Source organism: Culex quinquefasciatus, chromosome 3, assembly GCF_015732765.1.
Source record: "Culex quinquefasciatus strain JHB chromosome 3, VPISU_Cqui_1.0_pri_paternal, whole genome shotgun sequence".
Lineage (NCBI taxonomy): Eukaryota > Metazoa > Arthropoda > Insecta > Diptera > Culicidae > Culex > Culex quinquefasciatus.
The window spans coordinates 11035332-11057355 of NC_051863.1; the positions used below are offsets into that span (position 1 = coordinate 11035332).

General features: G+C 46.2%; 1 protein-coding gene across 2 annotated transcripts; it reads right to left on the bottom strand.

Annotated features, from left to right (window-relative positions):
- Nucleotides 1-980: 980 nt before the first annotated feature.
- LOC119769728 lies at nt 981-21758 on the bottom strand. Of its 2 annotated transcripts, XM_038263193.1 has the most exons (4): nt 20518-21758; nt 10668-10787; nt 5130-5789; nt 981-5058 (listed from the first exon to the last, which is right to left on the bottom strand). In XM_038263193.1, the coding sequence occupies exons 3-4, from the start codon at nt 5578-5580 to the stop codon at nt 5039-5041; spliced, it is 471 nt and encodes a 156-aa protein (XP_038119121.1). In that variant the 5' UTR covers nt 5581-5789; nt 10668-10787; nt 20518-21758; the 3' UTR covers nt 981-5038. The 2 variants fall into 2 exon arrangements, with proteins under 2 accessions (XP_038119121.1, XP_038119120.1); XM_038263192.1 differs by having other exon boundaries at nt 981-5789.
- Nucleotides 21759-22024: the final 266 nt, after the last annotated feature.

The following is a 22024-nucleotide window of genomic DNA, read 5'->3' on the forward strand; positions in this document are numbered from 1 at the left end:
TATTTTTAAAAGTTTTTGTCACCCCCCCACCCCCCCTTCAAAATCGGCCCGAAAAATCAGGGGGCAAAAAAAATATTTTTAACAATAAACTTCAAAATTTCAATGAAAATTTAAGTGCAACCAGCTGAAATCAAATTAAAATACATTCTCCTGCGTTTAAAATCATTTTTAGCATGTTTGGGTTTATTGTAAAATCTTAAGATTTTTAGAAAATTTTCGATGCAAAATCTTTTTTTTCGATCAAATTTTTGTTTTTGTCAGATCTTAGATTTTTTGAAAACTAATGATTGCAAAACAACTGAACTAGTGTAAAATGCATTTTAAAACTTTTTTTTTCATTTAAATGTGAAGACTATGGCTTGTTATTTAAATTTTTATATTTTTTTATTTTTTTGCCCCCCCCCTTGACCTCGGTCAGGGCCGAGGGACAAAAACTTTTTTAAATATTTGCATCGGCCTAAGTATTATTTCAACTCAAAGGTTATTTTAGACTTTTTCGAAAAAGGGCACATTCATAAACCACGTGGAAATTTGGGAGCCCTCCCCCTTCTGGATAATTGTTTATAACAATAAAATTATCTTTGTTTAGATCGTGGAAAATCACTAACCCTTTCCTCTCCTTATTGTCCAAGTGTTTTGTAGATGGCCCAAACGAATTAAAAAAAAAAACAAATTTCATTCTCGCATATTTTGCTGAGTTTGGGAATTTCTTTTATGTTCTATCAACTGAAAAGCTGCTCACTTTTGCTGTTTTAAAAAAGTTTCAACGACTTGAGTTTATTCACTTCTTATTTCACCTCCCAGTAGCACTCGAGTTCCTCGCTTACCGTTGAAGTCTTTTGCTGAACGCACTGTAGTGTGTCGCAAATCGTTCTCTGCACTGCACTGTAGATCATCGATGACATTCGGCTCGTGGCTGCAGGCCGGGACAAGTGCAATTTGACCATTTAAAATTCAGCAAACAGGCACAAGTCACGTCCTACATTCGGAGCCCTAATCTCTCTCTTTTTTTAAAGATCACTCTTTTGATTTATCACAATTATTCAGTTAAGGTGTTACTCGCGGTTAATTTTGTGTTAATTTGATATGGTTTTAATTGTGGAATGAGAATCAATTAGTAAGTTTTAGTACTTTTGTTCGGGCTATGTTCAATAATATCCTTCAACGAAACGCTAAAACAGCACCATGTGGAAAGGCAAAACAACAGTTAGGTTAATTCGTTTTCCTTTTTTCCAGGTAATTCGAGAGATGCGCAACTTCTCATGCAAAAAACTGTTAAGAAACCCCTGGCCGCAGCAAACCGTAAAGGCAGGCAGCTTTTTTTTTTGCGTCGGACAGCACCTTTTCGATGAAATGGTGCTCTTCCAAGGAGGACCGGCCCGGCAACCGAACCGCAAAAACCAGAATTAGTCCCGAAACCGAGAAGCCAGGTATTTTCGGGGCCTCCGTTTTCAAGGACCGCTGCTGACTGGAAAATTACTCTCGCAAAATGGCTCGCAAGACACATCTTGCACATGTTGCCGTGTGTTGCAGAGATCGAGCGTGATGCAAGCTGCACATTTTACGATCGTCCAAAAAGTGCATGCCACAATTTCGGTGGTGGTTATAATTCGGAAGAGTGGCTTCGGGGGTTCTACCGACGAGATGCGCACGAGAGTGGTAAGAAGAAAACCGCCCAACTTCCTGTCTCTGGGGCTTCGGCAGCTGGTACTGCAAGGTTGGCTTTGCCAGTACTAATTAATCTCTCGAAAACGGCCCTACAATGGCCCCACAGAAGCTCTCGAAAGCCACAACAACATGAAATGGGTGTAAGATGATATAATCTGCCGAGGGGCGCACCATTTTGGCAATGTAGTTTTTTTTTTTTGGCTGGGGGGAAATTATCATCGTGGTTTGCCAAAAACGTCGAGTCAGATCAGGCTAACCGTAATCACCATGTGCCATCGAGCGTTACGACCTGTCACGCTACAGAGTGTGCGAGTGGCAAAATTGGTTGCACCTTCGTCGAAGCTAGTTTTAGGTTTTGCCGAAAATGGTAAAAAATGCATTTCAAATTCAGTTGGTTCACGAATAAATCTGATTCGCCCCACAAACAGACGTAAATTTCTCCTAAAAACCTCCATTCAGCAATTTAACGGCCAAACTGAATGGTCGGAAACTCACCACGGAAAATTTGTATTCACCACGGCTCATTTACGTGCGTTTGACAGTTGCTTGAAACTACTATATGTTCGAGCGATGCGCCCATCTGTATGTCTGTGAATTCACCTTTAGGACGATGTGCCTAGTTCCACCGTTTCTGCTTGTCATTTCCATACATGGTGCTGTTTTTGATTTTTTAGAGTTTTGTTCACAGATACTAATCTAAGCGAATGTTAATTGTTAATTTAGTCTAACGATACACAATAGGACTTGACTGTTCAACAGGGGGCTCCGAATGTTTCTTTTTATTATTTTTTTTTGTTTTTGTAAACCATTGCACTGATACCCTTGACTAGAGGTTTGGTAGTGAAGATTTTCACTAGACTGAAATATCAAATCCAATTATTGAATTAAACGAACAATTTCTTCTTCATGGCTGCGAGAAACAAGCTAACAAGCAATTACGCCAGATAATCGTGGTATTAGAAACGAATTGAACACTTGGAGTGCGCTTCGTTTTGGTGAATTTTCCGTGGATCTTCAGCCCAATTTGCCTTGAAATTAAATACAATTAGGAAGAATAAGCTTGCGGGAGCCAATTGGAGGAAGGAGCACGTGCTAAAACTTTACCACAGATTCCCAGACACGTCTGTTTGTCTGTGACAAATTGGTGCCGTTATGCGTTCGTAGCCCATCTCCGAACAAATGATTCATCCGTCTACAGGGAAATGTCCAATAGGATTGATTTATGAAGAAATGTGCGGTTTCCGGGCAGTGATGGTCTCTTTGAAAGTTTGCCGAACTTGCCGCGCGTCGTGTGGTTGAGGTTATGTAAATTAGTTCTGGTTCTGGGCCACGGCGCGGCGCGATTGACCAAAAGGAAAGTCTGTTAAAGTCGCCCTAGCAGAATGGATCCCATTCTTCGTCGTGAACGAAACCGCGACTACAAAACGCAACTCATCGTTGCTGAAGATAATTAGGTGCCTGTTGCAGGATGCAATTACATCTCGCGCCACGTTACCACGTGTTTGCTGCACTTGCCACCAACGGTGGCAGTGCAACTTTGTACCCACCACACTCTTTGGCCGATCATTTCGTGTTCGGCAAATCAAGATCACGTAGTACAACGCCGTGTTCAATTGGTTGCAGCATGATGAATCATTACGTGGCAAAGCTTTGTAGAATTGCAGACTGTGCAGTTTTCAACGCTGCCACGGTCTTAAATTCCAATCTATATACAACAAAAGGCCACCCCGGGTCCAGCTACTGCCGACCGAAGGAACTTCAGGAAGAACTTTTCAGAATCGCTACGGGGCCCGGCCACGGCCGCAGAAAAAGAGACTGGTAATAGGATTCCGTTAGCTGGAATTTTTACGATCACAACACACAGTCGAGACGAAGTCTCTCGACAGTCTCCAGTGTTTTCCTTCCATTTGTTTATTTAATTCACTCCTCTCTCCAGCGTCTTCCGTAAGACTCGACCCGTCTATATTTTCATCTTCGCTTCCTGCTAAATAATTTTCGTTTCGTTTAGCAGAACTTGCTGACTGTATAATCTGTTTCTATCACCATCATCGGTGCTGCGGTGGACGGCTTACGGCGGGTCTTCTCCTCCTCCAACCCTCTGTGGAGCACCACAACACACAATTCAATATGATGAAGTGTATCGTTTTTATTATGGACAGGCCTTCGCTCGCGGCACTAACGGTGAAAAAATTGACTAATTAGCGGGTCTTCCAGCTCTCTTTCTCTCGTAGAACGCGCGCAAATCCCGGTTCCAGGAATGAAGACGATCGTGTTGGCAGGGAACGCGCGTGTGGGTGTACGAGTGCGCGCTTTGTTTTCCAAACACTCATCGATCGATTCCAAAGGGGTCACCGCAAGTGACAGCTGACTCAGCAGAGCCCCGGGCGTAAACAAAGCCCCAGCCAGCGGTGTCATGTCACGCCTGCTTATGCCAAGTGTGCCAAGTCTTGTGATCTTTGGTAAATATGATCCCAAGTGTGGTGCTTGGAAGCTCGTTAACCGCGTCTACAGCTGTGTGTAACGTTATGGTAATAATTGGGCTCGCTGCACGGAATACATTAGATTCAGCCTCTTTCACCGCGGCATGCAAACGCCACGATCAAGGTTCTTGGACTGCAGCTTGCAACGTTCAATCTGTTGGCCACGGGGCGCGCTGCGAATTTGGTTCGGCCCTAGCCTACTTTTAACCCACTTCGCAGAAGTCAAATCGGTTTCCGTGAATCCGCTTTGGCGCGCTCCTTCTCGGTCATCCCAAAGGGCGATTAAGGCGAAACTATTACGCGTCTCATTTGAGCACGGCAAATTAACCCCCCCGAGCAACGCGGGGCCAACGGTTCTTCGCGCGATTGACCCCGCTGCCTTTTTTTCGGGCTGCAGCCCTCGTGAGTTATTAGTCGTGCCGCGGGGGTTGATAACGATGCCTCCCTCGGTTGAGCTTGGTAAGTGGGTTAGAGTGTCCGCGGTTTAGTCGTTTAGTCTCGTGAGTGTCGACTGTATGCAAAGGTTTGTTACGGGTCATGCACATGCAGCAGCGATTTAAAGCAAGGAAGCTACAGGACGCTCCTGGAGAGCTCTTGTAGAGTTCTTGGTATAAATGCTGCTCGGAAGGTTAGTCCTATAGCGCCGTCCAGTTGCCACAGCTCCATCCGGATCAGGAACATGATCGGTTCAGAGCTACACAAGTTGAGGTGGAGAACAACTTTCAACAGAATTGCGAATGAACAATGAATGAGCGATGGTTATCGAGTTTGAGTTATATACATTATGGGCGCACTCATTCCATCCTAACAAATCGTTTGAGGTTGTTCTTCAATCCTCAACCTGGCCAACTCAAAGCCGAGCCGTGTGATTAGTGATGCCTCCGACGAACCTAAGCTAGATTAGTGAATGCTGTAACGAGAAGGAGTTCGCTTGCACTTACACACCCTTGGGGGACGAGAATCGACCCCCCAAATACATACCACTGCCGTCGTTCATCGACGATCCGGACATGCTGGACATGCCCGAGGGGCACTGTGAGTTGGACGCTTGCTGCTGTTGGGACATGTGGGACATTTCGGACTGATGCATCTGTGGTGGCGGCGCAAGCGATGTGACGGTGTGCGGCGGCTGTGGTCCTAGCCCGTGGTGCAGCGTCGAGTGGTGTCCGTCCATCGTGACCGGTTGCAGCGTGATGAGCGAAGCCGGCGGAAGCTGGTGGGCCACGTGTGCCGCCGGTTTGCCGTACGATGGGTGCATCACCAGGTTGTTGTTTTCGTTGAGATGGTGCCCGCTGATGACCGGGTAGCTCATGCTGTAGCTGGTCGATGTCGCGGTGTACGGGCTGCTCATGCCCACCGTGTTGAGCAGATGTTGCTGCTGCTGCTGCTGCTGCTCCGCCGTCTGCTGATGTTGCTGATTGCTTGGTAACATTTTGGACGCGGCTTGTTATAAATAGTTGCTCTTAGATGCTAGGTGCGTAGTACTCTAAATATTTGGTTGAGTTGACAGCCTGAAGCTTGCTTCGTGAAGATAATTGCAGTTTACGATTGCGGTGCGCTTAACTCTATCCTTAATGCGTATATATTGCTCGATGGAGGAGTATCGTTACGAAGGGGGTCCTTAAGATTAGAGTTGAATATCTGAAACAGAGAAGAGAAATCATTCGTTAGTGGACAGTCAAGAAAGTCGAGCCTCCGCAGAGTCCAAAGATAACTGTAAAACAGGCTTCGCCCATGAGATCACGACCGAACCAGGCCAAAGTCAGGAATTCGTTCAATGCTTACAGGGTCACGTTCTCGTTGAGCTCTCGCCATACAGACGCACCCAAATCTGCATACAGTCCGTTCGAGAAGGAGATCACGCCGAGTCATAAAGAGTAAAGTGATTTATTTCTCGCGCGGGTTGTGCCCCTTCAGGAACGTCGGCCAGCGAACGGACGTCAAGATTGGTCATTGCACTTTTTCGATTATATCATCAACGTCAATGTTACTCTCGCCTCGGCCGGTCGGTCGAAGAAGAATTGATGCATTGTTGCCGTGCCTTGCACCTTGAAACGTGGTGGGCCGGCACGGACAAGAACAAGAAACAAAAAGCTCCAAAGGAAACGAACTCTTCGGTGCATTACAATTTCCTCAATTAGCCGTCAGCATCCGCCATCGGCGGGCGCAGATGTAGTTTATGGGTTTCTCGGGCTGCACCCAGCAATGATTTACTCCAAGTTATTAAATTTATACTGCTTGTTCTCGCGGTGCGTTGATAATTGCTTTACGACTTTGGCGTTGACTTCGCGTCAGTTCAATGGGTGTACACCACTCCTCTCCAAAGTGCATTTCTCCGCACAGGTCCCGTTGCACAGATCTTTAAAACTGTGACAAAGGTGAACGAACTGCTGCTACGAGTGTCTGTGTGGTGCCTGCGCGATCGCAATTATACTTCTTACCCCCAGAAATAAAGTCACACAGAGAGAACGAAGAAGTGGTTCGCGACCCAACCCAGCTTTGGCCCAGCGAGAAACCAGTTCGACCGGGTTTGTGTCACGCCTATTATGTAACGCGTTCGACTGAAGTGGACCGTTCAATAAACCGGAAGAGGAACGGCTCTGCGGAGCGGAGAGTAGCGCTGCTTTGTCTGGACCTTTGGAAACGTCAACTCTCGTAGAGCGAGAATAGCACATAAAAAGCCCGGCGCTGAATGGGCGCTCTCTGCTCGGGCGTGCGCGCATATTTAATTCAGCTGATCAAGCGCGAAATCGGAGATGATAAACACACAGTGGAGAGCACAATATATCACCCGAGCTCTTGTGAGAACGCGATGAATAACGACGCTTGTTTCCGTGAGCTGGCACTCGAGCAGCGGATTCCAGGGATATAAATCTCAAAGTACCAACAAACAGTTATGGGTCGCGGCGGTACCTCGCTGAACAGACCGGCGCGATCTACTCTATTAGCTGGCAATATTATGATTTTTCATCATTATGAATAGCTGCGGTAATTGCGCTACACGTCTTCTCCATGAGACCATCACGGGGAAGCGATCTTTGCGCAGCGTTCCTTAAGGGCCGCTTTGACAGTTGACGTTTGCGCGCGTCATTCGCAGCCAGGCAAGTTTCCCGCGCGCAGCATTCTTCCCGATCTTTGACAAATATGAGCACATTTAGCTGCATTTCTGCCGACGACGTATCTTGTCCGTCCGATCGCCGAAATGGGCCCGCGCCGCCACACAAAGAAGTCAACCGCGCAATTACTGCTGAATATTACTGCCTCATTACGGTCGCGAGTGCGTCTTTGCAGGAAAAAGGAAGACAATTTACGATCCGTCCGGGGCTCAATGTCAACGTTTCTCTCGAAGCATTTCGACAGGAAAGTGCATAGGCCGCACAGAACTCCCACACCGAGCTCGTCTACGCCGACGATCATGCTGGTATTCCTCCTATTCATCCCCCAAGATTGAACCTAACCTTAACTGTTAAATTTCATTACGGCAGGCTCGACTCTACGGCGGAGGAGGAACGGAAGAAGAGCAGAGTACAACGATTCAGCTAATGGATAAGTGCCTCGCTTTTTATTTGCTGTATGGCCGTGTGCCTTGATCCACGTCGTTCCACACCCGGGAGGGCCTCACGAGCGCCCGGCAGGGTTCATGTAGTTCGGTGAGTTAATCATCCGGATCATCACTCCCATTTACCCTATTTTACTATTATTATTTCCATTTAAATTTGCGCTCTTGGAACAGTTTAACAATTAAATTTATTTGACTTTTATGATAGTTGGTGCTGGAGCACGGGAAAATGAGGCTCTTCACCGTGAGGGAAACTTTGTAAACAAATTGGAAGAACAAATTAAAGCCCAGCTACGCAGGTAGCCCCCACAACACCGTGGGTTGTAGGAAGTAGACAACTCAGACAAAGCGGTATGATAATTTTGCTGTTTATATGAAAATTCCCATCACCATTAGAGTGTCACCCGGCGCGCGGGAGAATCTGTGCGGCCGCGGGGGCCATTAGCATGGATACCATTACGGCACTCCGCAGTCAACGCAATTCAATGTCAGGGTAAAGAGGTGGCCCGTCAGCACCACCGGCTGCATGACTGTCAAAAGTTCATTAGCCCTAGCGGCTGACAATGGTCGCCCGTAATTGATCGAAGCCTCTCGCGTCTCTCCGTACAACTTCTCTGGAGGAAGGATGATGACGGGAACTTCAGGAACCGCGCGCGCGACGAGATGCGTGGTGCCAATCGTGAGATCATGACGTGTCTACGATGTGTGTCGAGGGCTCTACGAGATTGATATTTCACGATACGACGAGCAAGGGACCGTTAGATGAACCCACGAGGGTAGTAAAGTTAATCCAGCATTAATTTAATTACAATTTTAAGTACGCGCCGCGTAACATGGGATTTGCAATTTTCCAGTGCCCATTACGAGGTGCTCTCGGGAACGGCCAAAGGTGTAAGTGCTGCTGAGAGTGCTTTACTGGCCGGTTCTGATACCATCGTCAGTCGGGAATCAATGATTTGACCCACTACTCATACGAGCATCTTGGAAGCGGATGCTGGGCGAAAGTATATAAAGCCATAAAGCTCGCTCGATCCCACGTGAAGTTTAATTCTAATTTTCCAACAAATGGTTTTACGAGAAGCTCGTAAAACGAGCGGGCGCGTAGGTCGAGCCAAGGGGTTTCGATCGTTAATTACGTCGTAATTGGCGCTAGTGTCAATGATTTCGCGCTGGTCGTAAGCATTAGTGCTGGTCGTAGGTATTCGATAAGAACTTCTTGCGAGTTATTGACAACCGTTAACGCATATTCCGCGATTTCCATTTTGCGTCACAGTAGATTTGTTTTGTATAACACTCAAGATAGAGAAATTGGTAGTAAAATAAGTAAACTCTTGTCACAGTGTACTGACGTAAACAAAGAGACGTTACGTTCAAAGACCTCCCATGCAGAAAAGTTAGCTCAACAGTAGGCATTCAGCTCGAAAAAACTGAGCGATATCGGATGCAGAGCAACTTTGATACAACAATCCACTGTCCGATCTCTCTCGTTTGGGTGTACACCTTTGGTGGTGGCGCGATGATTTGGCTGTTTACATTTCTTCCAAGATTCAGCTTTCATCCGGAGTTTGTTTTGTTACCGGCTTGACGCTGACGCTGGATGATGTCTCTATAGCTGTAAATTTTGACTCGTAAGCAAATTAACGAGAAAAGCCCAACCGAACCGGCGATAAACCGACATTCTGGCACAGCGAAAAAACGGTATGCGACGAAGCGGATTGTTTATGTCGGTAATTATCGCTGGGCTTGTTAGCGCTCGGTGCCTTCTTGCCGGCTCGGTGTAATCTGATTCGTGTGTGGGCGACGTGGAAGGCCTTTTTTCGCTGTTCTTGCAGTCCCCCGTGCACTCCAGACTGTCTGGGAATGAACTGTTCATGTGTACCACCAAAAGCAGTGGTAGAACTATGAACTTCGTGCGTTCATCTTTGAATTTCTGAGCTGTTTTGATAGTCTGCAAGTTTTGGATATCTTAGATCAGACTTGAATCATTACAGTTTAGTCACTGTAACTTGCTTCAAGGCAGAAGTAGAAAATTAACCTGAAAATTAGACTTTTATGCATAACCCTGGTTTTCCGTGTGAATCATGACAGTTAAATGTCATTTGTTATAGAGGTGACGTAAAATACCAACCGTTAACTGTCAAATCAAGTACGATGCAAATCAAACTGGATGGACCAAGGTCACTGTTAGGCCTCTGTTATTCCACCCTCACTAAACCGTTCATGTCAGATTGATAATAGCTGATAAACGATGCCACAAATACCAACAGCTTGTAAAACAAAACAGACACCTCTAAGCTGCCATCGCTTTGTCTGCGGCACTCTCAAGTGCCAACAACGAGCGCGCTGTAGAAAATAGACTCTTTCTCCCGTTGTCTTCATAATTTCACCTTGATTCTATTGTTTCTTTGACACCACCCCGCCCGCGTCTCATTATCCAACGGGGCGTTGATGATCTTTTAACACTTTGGTGTCGGGGCGTTTCGTTGTTGTTGAAGATTTGTGCAAACAACAAGCGCGGCACACGCGCTACACAATGGCGCCGGGCACGCGTCGACTTTCTCAACGGTTGTCGACTCGTCGTAATTCAGCTAAAACGCTTGATGATAGGAATTTCACCTAACTGTATCAACCAAAACGGATTAGAACGCGCGGTCGCCGCTTTTGTACCTTTGCGCTTCGCGCAATTATGTGCGGATAATGACTAGAGTTGTTCGCGTAATGGGCTCGATAGATCTTCATTATCCGAAGGCGCCCAGGTCAAGCCCGTTGAAGAACCAGTTTGGCCAGGAAACCATAACTGTCAGCTTCGATCAAGTGTAATGCGATGGAAGGTACCACCCAAAAAAGGTCACAACGGGTCACCCGATACTACGGGGTTTTCCGGGTCGTACCCTTATGTTATCTGGACCGAAAAGTTATCAAATTACCGATTGGATCAATATCGGCGATGTTCAACTTACCTTTTTTTTGTTGCTGGACGGTATCGGTTCGAAAGAATAATCTTGATGTAGATTGTGTTTGCAGATCTCTGTTGCTCAGTCTTAGATTAAGTGGGTACTGGATAGTATTACAAGAAAAATCTGAAAGGAGAAGAAGAAAACGAGTCGTTTAGTACATCAGTTTACTCCAAATGGATTTATCAAACATAATAAGTAAAAATCTGCCACTCTGAAGCCTCTCCCAACTCTCGATGAATGCCAACTCCACGCATAGGCCGGGACAAGTGCAATATTAGCTTCAAATGTCAAAATGTTGCCCCTGTCCGTACCGATGCGTAGATTGATTTTTTTACGGGGAGTCCTCCAAGCTTTCACACACTTTTAACCTACTTAAACCGGTTTCCAGCGCGGAATCTGCACTAATAAATTCAAAATATTCGTTTCCGGTCTGGCTTCCGCGCGAGTCACTTTCCAATGAAGAACATATTTACAACCCCGGCGAGTCATCGAAAGAAAACAAAAAAACCCGTTCGAACCATCTGTTATCGCGAGCGCAGGGAAGTGTTTAACGACTTTAAGTTATTTGACAAGTTTTCTTTTTTTTGGCGGCTGATTTCGGGAGACTAATTTTCGTAGCGGGAGATTCATCCGTTTGGTTTGGTTGTTTTTGCGAGGCATCGGAAATCGTTTCCGGTCGGTGTGACAAGCAGGAAAGGGAAAAGATTGTGACTGAAGTTATTACCAATTTGTTGTAAAACGGGAAATTTGTACCGAACAGATTTTAACAGTCAATTCAAACGAACGGAAATTCACCACTACACTAAAACCCCCGTTTACGCGCAGGCGTTACGCTTTTTGTTTGGTTGATTTCTCGAAAACAGTGTAATGTTTTTACATTCTTTTGAAAGCAATTTGTAGATCTGCACAAGACGTATAAATCGCTTAAAAAAGTTTGCAAAAATATTGCGTCGTTCCAGAGAAATTGACGAAATACAAAGCGTAACGCCTGAGCGTAAACCGGGGTTTTAGTGTATACATTTCCTTACAATTGACCTCGAGCTCTGCATTCCGACAAGGCGGGCGCCGTTGGTGATCAATTGCAAGGTCAGCCTCCAATTTCACTATTGGCTGACTCTGAAGTGATTTCAAAGTCTTGATCAACTTGAAATTTCAATCTGCTTCAAGTTTCGTAATATCTGTCAACTGTTTTTCGCGCAAAACCGGCCATCAAACGTATTGTCTTCAGAAATGGCGGGAACCACCTAATCGACCGGCAGGACCGGTTCTGGATCACTCAAATCACTGCTCAGTGCTTGTCCACCGTGCGATCACTGCACACCGCAAACAAACCCTATTATTTGGACCCCGTCCTGAAACCTGTTATTTCGGTACATAACCGAAACCAGCACGTCTCTCTTATTGCCAGAATGAAACAGGCCTTTTCTGCACTTTGTCTTAAACCTGGGAGGGGGTAAGAAGAGTGGCGGCGGGACTGTATTTTTAAGGTTGCACCAGCCCTCTGCGAAGCGAAAAAAGGTAGCCCCCGAGCTGAGGGTCGGGCTTTGGGAAACATGATACTTTACAACGGCTTGAATCTCCACCGCAACAGGTTCCGCAGGGACGAAACTCGATACGTGCTGGACATTGTTGACGGCGGCGGGAACTCAAGTCTCGGACCAGTTGTTCAAGTTCAACCGGCACGCAATCTTTCTCGTGTGATCGATGTTGACCTTCATCTTAAACATCGCCGCGCGCTACCTGAAGAAGGGTCCGGCTCTTTTTTGGGGCGGTGGTGCGTGTATTTGCTCAAAACGACGCGAAGGCGCTTGAGGATCTGCTTGAGAACCCTTGAGAAACGTTTGGACGATGCTCGGTACCGGATATGAACATTAACTCGTTGTGCGGGTTCTTTCTTCGGCCTCTCTTCGAGAGCCGGTCTAAATCGGGAATGGCAATCGTGCGGTGGAGATTTAGTGTTTACAACTTTCCCATAACCTCATTGTTTCGTTTACTTAATTTGTATAATTTGAAGTGTTGGGAGCTACCTACGATCAGCCAAATTTTTCTCCCGAAAAATCAATTTCATAACCACGCTTTGCGTGGGGATCGTGTCGTGCCACTCGGTACACCCCGCCGCGTCAAACCACTAATCAAAAAGATACTGTTAAGTATAACGGCATAATATCGAGTGCTGGCCGCGAATGAGAGAAAGAGTGTGCCAAGTGACGAACGATCGACCGCTGCGCGATCTCCGAAAGGTGTCCGCGATGTCAGGTCGTTTGTTTACCCTCGCTCACGCTCTCTCCCGGTGGAGGAATCCGTTTCGGGGATTACCTTCATCCGATCGCCTTATATCGAACGTGCAATCAAAAATAAACAGTAATTAAATGACCCATGGAGGGGGACTTATCTCGCGCGTTGACGAACGGACGGACAGCTGAAAGGCGAAACTGGGAAGACGTCCAAGGTAGCGATCGCTGAACAGGTCACCTTTTCTGTACTTGACAGCCTGAACCAACGAAGGCTCACTGTAGCAAAAGCCAATATTGGTCAGAGCTGGTCACCTCGTTGAGAACGAGGAATTTCTCCGCGCACCCGATAAGTGCTTTCGCCCGGTGGTTTTGTCACGTTTTTTAACGGTTTCGAGCTGGCCCCTCTCGCGATCACCCACCACCACTCACCCTGGTCAGCTGAGACGTGCAGAGAGAGTGATAGCGATCACAGCCAGTTGCGGTTGTCTGTCTGTCCGCGTTCGTCTGCCTGACATTTTGGGGCATAACGGGATGCAGCATCACGACTCGTGACCGCGCGCGCCCGCTCTCCCGCAGAGACCAACGACCAAAAGCGGACGTACGGGGCACAGGAAGATGAAGTGTGTCAGCAGCAGAAGCCGAACTCGTGTGTGCAACATTGTGTGTACGAGCGGGGCTAATGAGCCGGTGTGCGAGCACAATCGGTACCTAATTAGGCGAGATGAACGGGGGTTGACCTCTCTTGTCCAAGGGGTGCTCCAATGATATTTCGTTAGGTCGAACTTGCGCTGTAAAGCACCTGAAGAAATGGTAGAGTTCACTTTGCAAATGCTTCGCCGACAGTGATGCCAAATTGACGGAAAATCTCCGAACATGGTTTCCAGATTTTTGGAAATCGATATAAACTTATTGTTTGAGACATTTTTTAATCTGTAGTTCCAAAGTTTAGTAAAAAGTATTTGACGGAACTATTCGGATTTGATCTTGCTAGTTTCGTTAGACATTTTAACATTTGCACAACACTCCAACAAGCCTTAAACTCCTCTTACGAACCAATGAACCCATTGTAATTACCAGTACCGTTTTTTCCCCAAGCCCACCCTCCGGGTTCAGAACGGCGCGATCGACAACCTGTCCACAACCCAGCTATTCATAACGTCCCGCAAACAAATCATAAATAACTTCGTCCCGCGAAGTCCGTCGTGCAGATGAGAGCTGGAAAGGTCTCCCCATCTTGTGCGCAGCTGTGTTCAGCCCATTGAATTTGACCGTGTCGTGTCTTACTTGTCGCGCTGCTCTGGCCCCCTAGCGGGGCCTATTCAAATCTCGCCGAGAGTTGTGCTTTCCAGAGCATCGACGTCAACGATTGTGTTATTGTGTACGGGCTGACCCCTCGAGCTCCCGCTCGCTCCCTCCGCTGTCGACATACATTTGCCGGGCTTTGACTCTGGCGCGAGTTAGGAAGAAATAAATAATTTATCTTCCAAGTTCCACCGGGCCTTTTCGTTGCGCTATTGAACTTGAATTTGTCGAACTTGAAACAATTCAAACGACTCTCTCTCTCTCTGCATACTTCCTAACGGATCTCGCCGGTTCTCGCTCTGTGCGCCACAGAACAACTCCGCGCGCTAACTGTAAATATGTAAATGAACCGTCGAATGTATACTCTCGGTGCTCCGGATTTGTTCCACCTCCTACGTTGACACCTTCGATAGCGTAAGCTACGCTACTCAATGGTCGTAAGAAGGTTGTTCAACCCTCGGTGAGATGACCACAATCTCTCCGCCGCGCGGAAGCTGCTCAAGTCGTTCAGTTTTATTCATACCTACTTAGTCAGTTATTTATTTTTATTTATGGATATGATAATGTGCACTTTTGCCCCCTCGCGTCGATTCTTCAGGTTGTTGTTTTTTTGGCACCCATCGTCGTGATTCAGACCGATAAATTTCAATAACGGACTTTCCCGGTTTAATTGTTTACTTTGCTAGTCCCGCTCTCCCTCCGTGTGGCATTGTTTCTTTACCGCATTTGAGCCGTTTAGCATGTACACGTGAACTGGCCGCGGCAGCGGTAAAATTGGGCCCCGCGATTGACCCGGTGGGATCGTTGAACTTCCAGTAGGCGCTTCTCGATGGCTAATTACAACGCCCAGTGGGAACCTGAAGTGAGAACCCGAAGAGCGAGAAGCTGCTTTATTGATTCTAACACGCTGATTGCGCATATTCCACCGCAGGGAATCCCGATCATCAATCACTTCAGGTGGATTTTTGGTCCAGCTACGGCGCAGGTTCCAGCGCGGACGGTAGCACCATTTGTCTTCGTCGAATGGCTAGGTGATTTTTTGGAATTTATCTCCTTTTTATGCCTGTGGTGATCGTTGCGTTGATTGTTACCGTATCAATGGTTACTTTGTTGTTGAATTTACTTCTACAGCAGATTCAGATACTGAGAGGAGAGCGACCTCAAATTCTAAAAAAAAATCTTGCTTGAAGGATCTCTTCCTCGACGGTCCCTTGAATTCTATTTGCTTTAAACATCTATTCCGGTTGTCAATAATGTCACTTTCTCATGGCTTGCATGGACATTTTTCTATGAGAAACGAAGCTTTGAAGGGTGTTTGACATTTCTTTGTTTTTGTTTGCTGGACGTTGTCACGATTCTCTCTCAAAGCTGGTTAGCAAGAAAAAACAAATTTCAATCGAGTCTTCATTTTGCATAGTTCTGTAAAGTGATGCTTCTCTTCCTCGACGATCCCTTGGATATTGACAACCAGAGCGCCGACTGTAACACCATCTAAGTTCAACGCTACTCACTCATCTAGTTGCGGTGGCTGAAACTGTAAAGGTGCGGTACTGATAAGTCAAAGTTCACTCGATCGATTTTCGCGTCCGGCTCATTTTGCTTTTTGAAGTGAGTAAACCTTTTCTAGAACTTGAGAAGCTGCGCATCTTTGGGTTTGAGTTGGTCAAGAAAATTTTAAAAGAGAAACCTTACCACGAAATTAAATTCAAATCAAGCATTTCGACTCGAAACAGTGCCTAGTCAATGTCAAGCAAACGAAAATCCTACAATCTACGACCCACTTAAATCATATTTGAAAAGATGAAGAATTGAAATTCAATAACAGTTTTGTCCTTCGACGAACAATAGAAGCCGATTGAATGGAATCATCATCAGACATGTTAAGGCAATCGGCCAGGCCTTCAATATATACTTCTCGGCAAATCGAATTGTTATGTCAGTAATTGGAAGTTTTGGCAAAGGTGTTTTCTCATTTCCGACAAATCACTTTAGACCCACTGTTTACGCAACAATATCCAAGAAATAAATAAATAAAGGAATTTTCAAGACGGCAAGTGTTGATGTACCATTTTTTATTAAGAGGATAAGGTAAAATCTCCACGGAAACCTCAAATACGTTTCGCTTAGGGTTGGACAGTTTAGCGACATCCAAAATTTCGCTCCATTGAAAACTTACTACGGAATTATTGGAACTACAGCTGTCTCTGAATATCAGTGGTTGTTGATTTGGGAGCGTCTGTTACCAGCTCCTCGTACGATTTCGAAAGCGTCCCAAGTTGATCATCACAACTACACAAACTACAACACACAGCCTGGCGTGTTTAATTATACTTAATATGTCATTGAAATAAATTGACTGATATATTTTTCCGTTTCCTTCGTCGCCGTCACCACTTCTTGAAGACACACACATGTCGCGATTTCGGAGCTTCGGTTGTCGGCCAAACCAGAAATGCCCCAGCATGGCGCTTTGTTGTCAAAACCGAAAAAGCCGCCAGTTGCCCTTGAAGCCTTCCCTCCATCTATTTATTAGCGACGCGACACACGTTGCGTGCGTGCGCGCGCCCGGAATATGGCGGCATGCTTTCACATGGTGGCGCAACCACAGACAACCAGAAGTTGATCGCCAACTGTCAAACGCGTGTAAATGGGCAGTGGTGAATTTAAAATTGATGTGGTGAGTTCTCAAATTGTGGTCTGTGGTCTAACTGACATGAAACACCATGTCCGAAAGTTGGCGTTTTCAGTCGCTTGACAGAACTCGGACAAACTAAACTTTTTGGCTTAACCTTTTCCGTCGAAACTGCCCCAAGACGCGCGCACACGATTAGCATTTCGGGCAATTAATGTGCCTCTTTGCCTCGAGGGTCCAAACCGGGACCGAACCGCGCGCGGAGAAATGCGTTCGGACATGTCGCCCCCGGGGCCAACCCGAAATTTGCCCAATCGGCCGTCATCACCATTAGGCAGCAGACGCGCTCGCAAATTGGACGACCGTCGATGGACCCCTCTCTTGGGTGAAGTTCATGGTATAATTTCGGGACGACCGGCCGGGTCTGCCTGCCTGCGCACAGGTCCCTGTAATTTGCCATTTGATACGCCCAGCGCGCGGAGGAGAAACTGCAGTGACGCGAAAAGAGAGGGAAACACGAGTGAAAAGAAACGAGTGCTTGAGCGCCCCCCGGTTGTCAAAAATTAGGTCCATCAGTCGCGCGGCGAATGACAGAATCCGACGTGGCGCAGCTCACAGTTGCGTGTCAAGTAGCAATTTGCCGCTTCACTGGGCGTTTTGACTAGGCAGAGAGGGATGCTTCCAGCAGTAGGTTGGCCGGAACGCAAATCGAACACAAGACGAACCCATGCAGCGATATTCAAATTTGGATTTGAATAATTGTTTTTGGAACTCTTCTCTGGGACATCTGTGTTATGGAGCTGTGGTGAATTTGAATGTGCCGTGGTGAGTTTCTGATCATTCAAATTGACCGTTAGATTGTGATTGATGGTTTTCGAAAGAGACTTTCGTCCATTTGTCTGTGCTGTTTTCGACTCGACTCTAATAAACTCACTAGTCTACTAATCGGCCAGAATGTAAAAGCATTCAAATACTAGTTTCATGCAGAAGTCTGAGCAACTGCGCAAGTAGTTCCCCCCTTTTGAACTCCAACTCGACAAACATCAAGTTCTGTATTACGGAGCGATACAAATCAAACAAGCCGATATCGCTTGACCGACACATGCAAGTATGAACAGCTGGTTCCAAAGAGCTCAAAGCAGTGTATCAACGGCGAAACCCAAGTTATACATAGCATTGCTACACATGATATCAATTTATTTATCATCCCACTTTATAATTCCTTCTTGCCTGGCCAACCGCCCTCCCTGCCGCGGCCAAAGTCGTGAAAAGAGCTCTTTGTGCCGGAGGAATTAGAATTGAATGGAGTTCCACCGGGCTCGTGCGCGGGCTCCGGGGCGTTAACTCTAATAGCAGAGTAGAAAGAATAAATATTTGATGAATGATCACTGGGAGGTGCGCGCAAGCAAACCAGAGACAGACCTCGGGGAATCTTTGGGTACACCCGCCGCAGGCCAGATAGTGACATTATCGACGTAATCTGGAATGTGCGACGCGCGACTCTGGAGAAGCTCGTAGGCGGTGTCAATCTGAGCAACGCAAGATTCCTTCTTTAGCGAATCCGTTAGGTTAGACAAGCTTGGTGTTCAATAGATATCTGCTGAATCGGCCTTCTAGCTCCAACTCATTAGTAGCCTCGTAGTTCAGCTTCAAACAACAACCACGGAGAGTGACTTAAACTCGTTGACGTGCGCCGGTATTGGTGCTCTTCCAGTCATCAACGTTACAGACCAAGTCTGAACGTCGGGGTTTCACGGTTCAGAAAACACCATCATTTATAATGTTATTTCTTCTATATCTTTTTCCCCTCACCACACACCACGACTTTGCCCCGTATATCCGTAGTTCCACACCCCGTCTGAATTCCATGACGCGAGCTGACTGTTCCGCGCGTCCTCTTCACATTTCCCTCCTGACCATTGTATATGCTCGCGGCCTAGGCGTCATTAGAACGACAACGGTCGAGATCGCTGGCCGGTGGACGGTTCGTTGTCCGCTAGGCGTTTTCCGCCCGGAGATCGACCTCGAAAAAATATAAAAAGTGCCCCAAGCTAGAGAGAACACTATTGTTTGACCAGCCAAGCAAACGCGACAGGATGAAGATCAACAAGTGTCGTGCTGGCGTGTTCTGGTAGCAAGACAGTGCATCGGAAATGACTGCTGGCCTTCAACGGGGGTGACTGGCGTAACCGCCCTGGTCTCAGGTGTCGGGGGTCTTCCGCAAACCACGTGGATTGTCATTGGTCTCTTTGGAATGCTAGTTTTGCACCTAGAACTCTTCCAGCTCGGAATTAGCGCTGATAACTAATGAATTGCAAGATTAAGCGTTAACCATCTAAGTTTTAAGACAAAGCTAAACAATCGGTTTTTTGAAAATTTATCATCGAGTGCAACTCTTTTTATTTGAAGTATCACCAAAGTAAGTTCAGCTGGTCACAAACACCACTTTTCAGGAACCTGAACGACGCACGTTCTCCCAAAACTTCGCGAGAAAGAGTCAGTCTGCAACAAAAAATCCCCAGCCCAATAAAAACATTTGAAAGCTAAACGTTCGGAGGAACAATCAAAAAACCTAAAAAAAAACACAGTTCTAAAGCTATAGCTCGCTTGTTTTAGTGGGTGCTTTTTGTCGGGAACGCGCGCTACATCATTACTTGATCGCGCCAGCACAGGCAAACAGACGTCAATCGTCGGATCAACTTGAATAGACTAACCACACGCGTTTGACAGTTATACATTTAACGCATCCATCACGCACAGGGGGTAGCGAAGAAGCCGCCATCTTGGAAGTTCAGATAACAAACACTAAGAATCAGTATTATACATATTACTTTGGTAACACGAAGTGTGTAATCCTGGTTAAACTCAAAAGGCCCATGCAAATGTGTAAAACCAAACCGAAAAATGTGTAATGCCGATTCACAGTGTACGGGCGCACTGTTTGATCGACCAAAAGAAAAAAAGCAAAAAAAGGTAAACAGAAAAATCACTTTTTTCGATATGAATTTTCAGCCAATATTGGGATGGAATCTCCAAGGATATGATAGAATTTGCCATCAGCAACACAATTCACGTGTTTTTTTTCAGGTATTTATCGTTTGAATAGCGGGAAAATTGAAAATCAAAAACCCAAACAATGGTTTGTTATGGGCTACCATTTGACAGCTAGTGCTTTTGTTGTGGGCTCTAATTTGACAACCGTGCTAATGTCGACTGTTGTCAGTTTGCTTTGGTCGGAATAGGGTTGCCATCCCCCCGATCACGCACCTCAAAAGATTTTGGACATAAAGTTGCAAGCAGCTGTCAAACGCGTACTGTGGTGAATTCATAGTAGCCGTGGTGAGTTTCCAATAATACAAAATGACCGTTAGAAAGCTGATTTATGGATTGCGAAAAAGTTGTAAGTCTTCTTGTCTATGTTGTGGTAGAGCTAGCGCGTCATTTACGGGAACATTAATTTCAAAGTTACTTTAGTAAATCAAACTGAATTCAAAAAACGCTGCCTTTACCCTAAATTAGTGAGCGCGACGAAAGAAGCCGGTTGTATTGGTGAGCTATGTTTGTTCTGCTTCTCGGATGCACATTCCTTGAACGATTCACTTGAAAATTCCTCCGGTATCCGATGCAGTTGGAATGCACTTTTTAAATGTTTTAAACAGAAAAATCCTTTTTGACTGACACTTACCTTTCATAAAGCGTATCTCGATTGCTCCTCGGGTTTGCAGCTAGTGCGTGAAACGCTTAATTTCTTCACAGTAATTGATAATGGGAGGGTTCCTTCTTGCATCGGGGTTTGGTTTCTTCCACCAGCACTTCTCACTCGCTTAATTTCCCAAAATAGGAAAATTGGCTTTCGATTATATCGGAATTGAGGCGCGGTAATTGTTTCTGCTTAAGAGCGATGAAATGCGTGTTTTTTTTTTGTATTATCGTTTTGGGGTGTTTTAAAATTGTTTGCCTTTTAAAGTGTGTGTGTGTTTATGTGCACTGAATACAGCTAATGAAATGCCTGTTGCTAATTTTTCGTTTAAATTTTTGGACGGATTGCTGTGCGTTATGTTGCATGTGCGGTTGAAATTACTTCTAAGCTTATTTAGTACGGATTAAATGATTTATCAGCATTCGGTTGAAATCACACAGTGTAGTTCTTGAAATAAATAGAAATGCCTTATGGTACGTTCCTAGCCTAATGTCCACCGTTCCTAGTACGGGTTGGTTACACCACAGCTTCAGCTGGTTCTCTTCGAGACGTGTTTACTAGATCTTTGGTATGCAACAGAGTTCTTGTGTGTGAGTTTTCTTGCACTTTTAGTTTCTTCTCCAGTAGTCGCTCCCCGCACACTCTTCAGGGTCCGGATGATAAAAAGTTAGTGAACCGAGTCCAAGATAATCGTTGCCTCTCCACACAAACACACACCGGTGTTCGGCTCTTCAACGCGAGAGAGTCCCGCGGACTTGGCCAGCAGAACTCGAAACTTCTTTTGTGCTCCGTCGTTCCCCACGCAACAACGGTCACCACCGACGACGTTGTGTTATGTTCCTGTTTCTCTCAGTTTTGTGTGGCTGTTTTTTGCCGCTGGTTTTTTTTCCTTGCATTTACCGCGCCGTTTCGGTTCGACAATTTTTCACTTAAACATCGGAGCACAGAGTCGGAGTTCTGTCTCGGTTGTAGCGCGCACGCGGATTACACTGAACTACTGAACGCACACTCCTCGGCACAGAGCTTGAACTAGCTGTTGCGATCGTACACCATTGCACTACTAACACCATGTGAGGAGGAGGTCCCAGGAGCGATCTTCTTTGCCAATCTCTTCACCTTGATTGCTTTTGCGCCAAACACAGAGATCCTTCTTCTTGCAAGCGCTGTTCTGTGGATGTTCTTGGCTGCTGCTGCTGCTCCTGCGAAAGGCGTCCAGCTTCGACAACTGCGCGCGCACTAATGAGGTAGCTTTAGCCGAACGGGGAACGAAAACTGCTCTACAGAGACCCCTGGAGCCCGAGCGGAGCTGTTGATTCTTTGTGTGTGCTTCACACACTCTCTCTGGCCATCTCTCGCTCTCGCGCCCTTCCAGCAGCATGGCGTTGTCCTGTGTACCCGTGCGTGAGAGAGAGCAGGAGGGAAGAGGAGAACGCACACCCTCGTCGTCGGAGCATAGCTATCGTTGTGTGTCGTAGATGTCTCTTTGGGATCG